General features: G+C 35.5%; 1 protein-coding gene across 2 annotated transcripts; it reads left to right on the forward strand.

Annotated features, from left to right (window-relative positions):
- The first annotated feature begins 3,173 nt into the window (after positions 1–3,173).
- On the forward strand, positions 3,174–7,950 carry LOC149254115 (putative protein phosphatase 2C 9). Of its 2 annotated transcripts, XM_089460070.1 has the most exons (6): positions 3,179–3,735; positions 4,151–4,318; positions 6,063–6,311; positions 6,724–7,000; positions 7,217–7,371; positions 7,457–7,950. In XM_089460070.1, exons 3-6 carry the CDS (start codon positions 6,066–6,068, stop codon positions 7,592–7,594), a joined length of 816 nt encoding a protein of 271 aa, XP_089316196.1. In that variant the 5' UTR covers positions 3,179–3,735; positions 4,151–4,318; positions 6,063–6,065; the 3' UTR covers positions 7,595–7,950. The 2 variants fall into 2 exon arrangements, with proteins under 2 accessions (XP_089316195.1, XP_089316196.1); XM_089460069.1 differs by lacking the exon at positions 4,151–4,318 and having other exon boundaries at positions 3,174–3,735.
- Positions 7,951–8,975: the final 1,025 nt, after the last annotated feature.

The raw sequence follows: 8,975 nt of genomic DNA on the forward strand, positions 1-8,975 counted from the left end.
AGTGACCTGCTTTAGATGGATGATTCACTTGATTGGTCTAACTCTTTGGGCTCTTTTTCTTTCAAAGAAAAAATTCATGAGACCACACCCCCACCTTTTTCCCCTAAATATTTGATGGAGGATGGTTCAACCACCAAATATAATAGTGTTTCGTAACCATAAGGGACTTGCTTAGATTTGAACATGTGACCTATAGCCTCCCTGTGAAAAGCATGCATTGGATGTCTGGTTCAATTGATGTCCCAAAAATCTCATGCCTAAAACTCTTACCCATTAATATGTTGTGACTTTCTAGTAAGACAATAAATGCCATTTCTTTTCATCTTTTCCCCACTCCACAAAAAGTTGTTGACTATGCCTTCATCACATGTAATAAATCATACAAATACTACCAACACATAGCTTTAGAATAGTCACATTATTGATAGAAATGAAAGTATGAATATCAACCTTCCTATTAATGATAATCTCCTATTCTAATGACAGTATATTCTTTTCAAAGTTTGTTAATTTTAATATGCCACTTTTTCACACCTTGAAATGCAACCATAACAGGGACGCCTAGAGCTTTTGTAGGGAATTCAATACATAAATCATATTACATTTAATATGATGTTATCCTTGTTTTATTTTAGCAATATTAGAAATTATATTAAAATTAAAATATGTATTTATAAAATCTAACCAAAAGAATTTGCTTACTTAAGAGATTGGAATCCTAAGAGTTCATAGAAATTCAAAAAACAAAATTGTAGGCTTTTTATTTATTTATTTTTAATAACAACATAGAAAACAAATAATCAAGAGAGAATTATAATTAGTCTTTCTTAACATTATCTTTTTCCTTCTTGTTTGATGAACTACCCTTGCCATCTAGGTTGAAAGTCAATGACATACCAAAATTTGGAAAAGTCTTCATGAAATCCACCCTTTTTTTCATTATCTTAAAATCATGCTTGTCCACTCTTCCAAAGGTCACATTAAGGTAACATGTGAATAAACTTGAACAAACTACAAGTTGAGTGAGTCTAATGACTAAGAACATGTGTTTTTTCCAAGGAGGTCACTCATTCAAATCTAGAGGGAAATAGGATATGGACACCTTGGTAGACTTAAGTAGACAAATTATTGTGTAAAGAGGGTCCCTTGTCCAAATGAGGTTTTCTCATACGTCAATTTTTTGTTTGGCTAGGTTGTGACCTTAAAATTAGATTATTAATATTATTATTACTTGTCTCATGGAGCATAATAACACCATATATTACTTGTGTCATTTTGTCTTCACTTTGACTCATTTTGTCTTCACTTATAGAAACTCTTTGCTTATGTAGTCTACTATCTTCCTAAGCTCTTCATTTGTTTCATCCAATTATGCCTTGCCCTATGTTAGTCCATCTCCAAGCCCTATGATAACTTGATAAACATCCTTATATTTCTTCACTACTTTATAAACATTTCATCTAGTTCCCAATTCCTTAAGGTATGACTACCATGAAGACTCCACTTTATCTTTGCCATTACTCTCTCCCAATTTCATAATTGCCTTGTAAAAACTTAGGTATTTCCCAGTAATAGAGGTTAATATATAATTAATTGCTTCATTATGTAATTCTATTGCTTATCAAATTTGCTAACAGATTGGCACAATGATGACCCCTTTTTTCACAGTATAACCAATTATTCTATCACCCTTAATGGTAAGTCTATAAATACCTAAATTATTGGAAGAGAGGAGTTAAAATGAACATAATATAAAAGAAAATAGGAAAGATACATATTTATATTTCCGTGTTTAAAATATTTAAGGTGAAATGATGCATAGTTAATGGTATCTTGTTCTTTTTCTTAAATAAATAAACACTTTTAAACTAAAATGTCAAAATAATAATACCAAAATTTATCAAATCAAAGAAACCACTATAGTTTAGAAAAATATCATTAATTATTATAATTATTTTTTCTTTTTAATTCCTTTGTTTAATAAAATGAGTTTTAAACATAACAAAACTCAAATATATTTAAGCAACCAACTTTATTAACTTATAATCAATTAACCATTTTATATATTCAATTTTCACCAAAATTAAAAAACAAAAAACTTGTTTTATTTAAATATATTAATATATAATCTCCAAAATAGATTTAAAATATCTAATTTATTTTTTAATTTAAAATATATATTTATATTTTCAATTAAAAAAACATTTTTACATAATATTAAAAATTATTCTTATATTTATTAATATTTTTCATAAAAATAATGAAAATATTATTCAGTAATCTTTATAAATTCTCTTCCTATCTTTCCTAAATTACCTAGGGTCAAAATTCAATTTCACTTCTATTTTAGGTAACACTTTTCAATGAATTTGTCATTGTCCTTCACCAGCAAAGAAAGATGATATTAACTATGTTGAATAATTTGGTTTTGAATTTAAATATGTTGACATAGACTTATATTTTTGTTATTTTTATCATTATTTTTATCATTTCTTATATTAAGAATTATAATTTGGACTTGGCTTGGAACTTTAAATTTATTAAAGATTTAAACTTATCAACATGTCTACCATGATCAATCACTGTGTCAAGCTCATTACAAATTCACACTTGTCACTCATATGTACCATATTAAATCATTGTAGGCCTATAATGGTATTCATCATACATATAATCACTGTGTCAAACTTCATTAAAGATTCAGGCTTATCACTCATATCTACAATGATGAATAACTGTGTTCCTATAATGGTATTCATCATACATATTCCCAATAAGTATATTATAAGGCATCCAAGTGTAAATTATGAGGCATCAAAGTCAACAACTGAGGGACCATAAGGATACACCTCAAAGACTTTATAAAGCATTATTTGACCTCTATGTTGCATTTAAATAAGTTAAGATGCACACACAAGGTATCAAATATCAATTATAACCAAATATACATGCCCATTGACAATGCTCCCTCACGTTCACCCTAAAAAGGGGTAAAGGAAGTGCCAAGTTTCAATGAGGTGGGTCCAGAAGCCTCAATCTACAACACTTCACTTTAACAAGCGCCCTTTCATCACTCCACTACCTTTCAATCCATGGCTTTTAATTTTTTAAAACACCCACAGTGAGGCATCGCAGGACTCGTAGTGCATCCTCAACCCTTACAAAAGGTAGCAAATCCCCTTGATAAGGACAAGTGATGAACCTTGTGAAGATATGCACCCAGAACTCCATACACACTAACAAAGTGGACAAACGAGAGAACTTGTCTATTCGAGTAGGTGGCCTCACCCTTCTTCGGTATCAGATGCATGGGCACCAAGTTCTATTGACTGAGATGGTATTTTAATGAAGCCATGATTAAGTATTGCCGAACATGGCCCCACATCTGCAAAATTATTCTCACAAACCTTGGAATTTGCGTGTAATTCAGCAACAGGACCTGGACAGGCTGACTCTAGAGAGGTTCGGACGTTGAATGACTTTCAGCCACTTTTGTTTCACCTCACGAGCTGATTCATGTTTTGGGTTCTGAGCGATTTCTTTTGGTCCTTTTGGAATTTTTCCAAGGTGGGAATCAATGCGATATTGGGCCTCTTTGGCTTTGGAGTGACACTCCATAAAGGCTCAGAGCTGCGAGTTCTGCTTGGAGGATGTTAAGTACTCGTTAGCAGCGGGGAAAAAGCTTCTAAAATGTGTATAGATAGGTTGAACTGCTTCCATGGAGCTTATGCCAAGGTGTGTATTATTTCCTCGTCTGAATAGGAAGTTTATTTGAAAATTCTAGTTTTCTGTGGAAGGGTATTTTAAGATTTACAGATAGGTTTTGACCATTCTGGTTTTATGTCAGAAGGGTATTTTAAGATTCACTGATAGATGTTGAAAATTCTTGCGTTTTTGCTGTCTAGGCACTGTAAATTTATGTTTCTGTAAAATGGGTGTCTGAAAAATCTCCTCCACTTTATCACTGATTATTGAAGAATTCTGTTTTATGTTTCTGTAAAATGGGTGTCTGAAAAATCTCCTCCACTTTATGACGGGTTATTGAAGAATTCTGTTTCTTTTTAAGATGGGTATTTGAGATTGTGAGGTTTTGTCAGGAGTTATAAGATTTTTATTTTTATTTTTAAATTTGAAATTATTGCTTTTTCAGGGTATTGAAAAAGCCATCCAAAATATTATGGGGTGTAGTAGGGGCTTTCTTGGAAGTCCTTTACCATCTGTAGAAGAGTTTGTACCGCAGTGCCATACCTGAGCCTCGAGGGTTCGTTCCAAAACGTCTCACCTGAGCTAAAAGGGTTGAATGATTGAATCCTGAAAGGTCGTTGTTGACTTTCTTGTCAAATCCTCAAGCTATGGATTGAGAATTGGGCGTTGTAGCTGGAAGCACTTTCCCTTTTTGTGTTGGGTGCAGAAAAGTTAATTGCAGAAAATAAATGGCGGACTGTATTGTTTTGCGGCCTTGTTTTATATGTCGAGTTCAGTAGATAATATGCATCATGTAGGACATATAGGTATTTTCAGAAGCGTCTGGCCGTTGCAGGATTCCCAAGCCATGTGTAGAATGCGGATTCCAAATAAGGATGAGTTAAGTTTGACTCCAGAAGTTCCCCAGCCGAATACCTAAATTAATCTGTTCTAACGTATTCCATATCCTCCAAATGCTAGGTTCTTGACTTCTTTTGTTTCACTGCATAATTTAAGTAGTTTGGACATTATTGTATATTTCGGAGGTGCATATTTCTAATTTTTCACTTCACGTTTTTTTGTTTGTTTGTCAAGTTGTCTGTGATCTTCGGGCTTGACTTGTAGCTTGAGGTGCCGTGACCTAGGGGCATCTAAGCCCTAAGCCGTTAAAATCACCCGGGAATTCCACCCTGCCCGGGCCACACCAGCCCTTAGCTGACTGGATTTTTAGCATGACTCCTTTCCTAACACAGGGCACAACCACCCCCATGAGGTTTGATCCTGGGTTGCCTTGCTGACGAGGCCCACCCATCCTTTGTGCTAGCGGGACTTGACAAGCTTTCACTTCATGTTATTAACATATCTGATACAGTTATTCATCCCATGGATTCTTGGGAAAGCTCATCTCTCTATTTGAAAAGGTCATCTGTGTTAGTGATAATCTTATGAATTGTGAGGGTTCAGAAAGATTGCATACAAGAAGGTTATCAAAATGTTCTAAGCTAGATTTAGTATGCAGGTCATCTGTACTAGTGTTAACCTTATGAATTGTGAGAATTCAGAAAGACTGCATGTATAAATATATATGGGTGTTTGGAGGCTGTCAAACCTGATTAAGGACTTTGTGGGCTAGAAACATTTCATATTTTCCTCTATGAAGGATTGGTTCAATATTTTTTGGGTAGTTAAACGCCCTCTTTCTTTTGGAAGAGGGTAGAAAATTCTTCACAAGATCTGCTTTACAAACATGCTACGAAGATGCAGAACTGGGATTGAGAGGTATATGTTCTGTGAAAATTATCCAGGAGCTGCAGCTAGTACCATCCGCATGGAAGACAGCATTAGCATTGGGTCACCTTTTAACAGCACCCGCGCATTATCACAGAACCAGTGTGGCCACATTAACTTGACGACACCTCAATAGACTTTGGTCAACCATATGATGAAGGAAAGCGAGGCCACTGGGTTTGAACTTGTGTCATGGTTACTTCAAGTGCTTTAATCACACCCCAACTGATGTTCAATTTTTTAAGATGGCCTTCCTTTCTCCTCTTATGCAATTCTAATACCGACGTTTTAATTCATAATTCTAGATTGACAAGGACACATCTTTCAAGGCTAGAAAAGGAATTGTTTGCACGGAGTCAGTCAAACAATTTGACCTAGATATTAATTACCTGCTCTCTAATACCTTTGAACAATTACCTGATTTTCAACTCAATACGAGAGGGGAAAGCGTTAACTGTGTAAAATGCTGGCTGATTATGTACTTAAATTCATTGAAGATTATTATGAAATTCTTGAACTTAATTATATGTCGTTGTTGGTTTTGATTTTCTGCTTGTTTGTATGCCTAAAAATATCTTGTTTCTGTGCAGTTGATGGCTGCTGGGCATTCTTCTTGCAATTCTGGGAAAGGCAAGAGCCACCTAAGTCCCAATAAAATTGTCCATGGATTCAGTCTAGTGAAAGGAAAAGCTAGTCATCCCATGGAGGATTATCATGTTGCAGAGTTCACTCAGATCAAAGGCCATGAGTTGGGTTTATATGCTATTTTTGATGGCCATTTAGGTGACACTGTGGCTGCGTACCTGCAGAAGAATTTGTTTGCAAACATTTTGAGTGAGGTGAGTGACCAAATTTTTTAGTAGGGGGAACTGTGGTAGATGCCATGGCAAGTTATTCATATTTTGTAAATTAGATTTGATTCTCCTTATATTGCAGTCGCATGTCCCTTTTTATTAAGTAATTTTAACCTGTTTTAAGCCACAGTGGGCTTACAATTTTCTAGCCGTAGTTTGAAGTTTGAATAATTCATTGCTTTACAGGGTTGCCTATTATTCACTGACTGGATATCATTTAATGCTGGAGGAATCAGCACCGATTATGATGAATTTTATTTGGATATATATTATTTAAGCATGAGTAGGACTGCTTGTGATGTACCATATTTGGATAACTTAATATTATTTTCAGGATTAATTAGAGCGGGGTTTGCTGTTGCTCAATACTTTCTGATTACATTATGTGTTATTCCAGGAAGAATTCTGGGTTCATCCATCTAGGTCCATAATGAAAGCCTATGATAAGACAGACAAGGCCATTCTTATACACTCTCCTGACTTGGCCCGAGGAGGTTCCACTGCTGTTACAGCTATCCTGATAGATAGCCTAAAACTATTGGTTGCAAATGTTGGTGACTCTAGAGCAGTTTTGAGCAAAAATGGGAGAGCTATTCAGCTCTCAGTTGATCATGAACCTAGTACAGAACGCGGAAGCATTGAGAATAGGGGTGGTTTTGTCTCAAACATTCCAGGTGGTTTGGATTTATCTGCATATTAACATTTGAAGAATGCAGGAAATTTTTCAGGGCTTGCTTCACCAATATGGGGGTTTTTATTTTCTGAAAATTTCAATTCTTAATTTTCTTCTGTAAGTTGAATTTTGTTGGAAGTGTGATTGGTTGCTATGAAAGTAATCAAACATTGTTACTTAAATTGCAAACTCAGGAAATGTAAATTCTTTATGGCAGGAGATGTGCCAAGGGTAAATGGGCAGCTTGCAGTTTCTCGAGCTTTTGGAGATAGAAGTCTTAAAACACATCTAAGGTCAGATCCTGATGTGAAAGAGTGGGATGTCGATTCAGAAACACAGTTTCTAATTCTGGCCAGTGATGGTTTATGGAAGGTTGGTATTCTACTATAGTCTTCAGTACTCTATCAAGAGCTTTAAATATTTGTTCTGCTCTTACCTTCCTTTTTATGGTACCCAGGTGATGGATAATCAGGAAGCTGTCAATTTTGTTAGTAAGATCAGGGATCCACAAATAGCAGCAAAGCAATTAACAGCGGAAGCTGTGAAACGAGAAAGCAAGGATGATATATCGTGTATTGTAGTTCAGTTTAAATGATTGCTAGCTTGCTAAGGGACACGCACTTTTATCAGCATCAGATCCACATGGCGATTTGGATAGCAGCATATATTGAAAATGCTGGTCAGGAGTCCTGAGTGGCCTGGTGGATGCAATTTATGCCACTGTTTTATACCTAAAGCTAACAATGGTTTCAGTCTAGAAAAAATGAGGCCTCGGAAAGCCTGAAAACCCATAATCTTTCAATATACCCAAAATTTCTGTATGGTTATCGTCTTTTCTATATTGTAACAAAGTTCTCGAAACCTCCCTACAGATTGGTATTTTCTAGATTGTAACATATGTACGTGCAACTTTGCTACAGATATGGAAATTGGAAATTTCCTTTTGTATTATACACCCAGAACAAGGATCTTTTGTGATAATTTTGAAATTGATAGCAGCTCTGTTATGTACCTTAGATCTGAATATGCTCTCTCATACAAAAATATTCAAGAATATCATAGAAAATCCCTTTTACTTTATTATATAAAAATACTTGTGTTGCATTTTGGAACGTGGGAACATTGGGACCCTTGGATATGGGCCAGACACCAAATTGGTGTATGAGACCCCCTTATTTGTGGTACAAGGGACTCACCTCCGCGCAGCGATTTGACTGCTAAGCCTACGAAGGCATACATACTCTACCCCCCTCTGGTTTTGAACCTGTGACCTCTTAGGAGGAAACACGTGCTCTTAACCATTAGGCCCCATTAATGTTCATATTGCTAGGATGCCCAATGTAGTACATGGTAAAAAAATGGCAAATGCCCAAAGTGCGAAAGTAATACATGGTCCAAAAATGCTCAAAGGCCAAAACATAACATTAAAGACTAAAGTTGAAGATGATCATAAAGTGCAATCTTTGGCATCAAGGCTATACATATACCCTTGAGCCTCGCTAGGCACTCTAATTCCATCATCGCCATCATCAATATCAAGATCACCTGCAATGCTACCCAAAAGTATGCCAACTAAACCTGCATCTGGTGAAGAATTATCTTCATCATCATCAATTTGAGAAGCATCATCAGCATCAACATCCCATCTTGCTGCATGGCCCTCTAAATACTTGGTAGCTTCCTTGAGCGAAGTCGAAGACTACTATGCATATAAATCAATTTCTTTGCTCTCTTAGAGGTAAGCCTATTCCTCTTAACATGGTGAATGAAACTATAAGTATACCAATTCTTTTCAGTTGCTGAAGAACTAGAAACTTGAGATAGCAAGTGTGAGGCAAGATTTCGATGATCTTGGGCTTTGCCCTCATACATTCTCCACCATCCAATGGGATTCCTTTGTGCATAAATGTTGATGTCCACCCATGCATAATGAGAGAATGTGGAAGGGTTTAAGTAGAAAAATCAATAAATTGTTC

Source organism: Pinus tabuliformis, chromosome 7, assembly GCF_031772625.1.
Source record: "Pinus tabuliformis cultivar Carrire ecotype Pingquan chromosome 7, CPIR1, whole genome shotgun sequence".
In the NCBI taxonomy this organism is placed as follows: Eukaryota; Viridiplantae; Streptophyta; class Pinopsida; order Pinales; family Pinaceae; genus Pinus; species Pinus tabuliformis.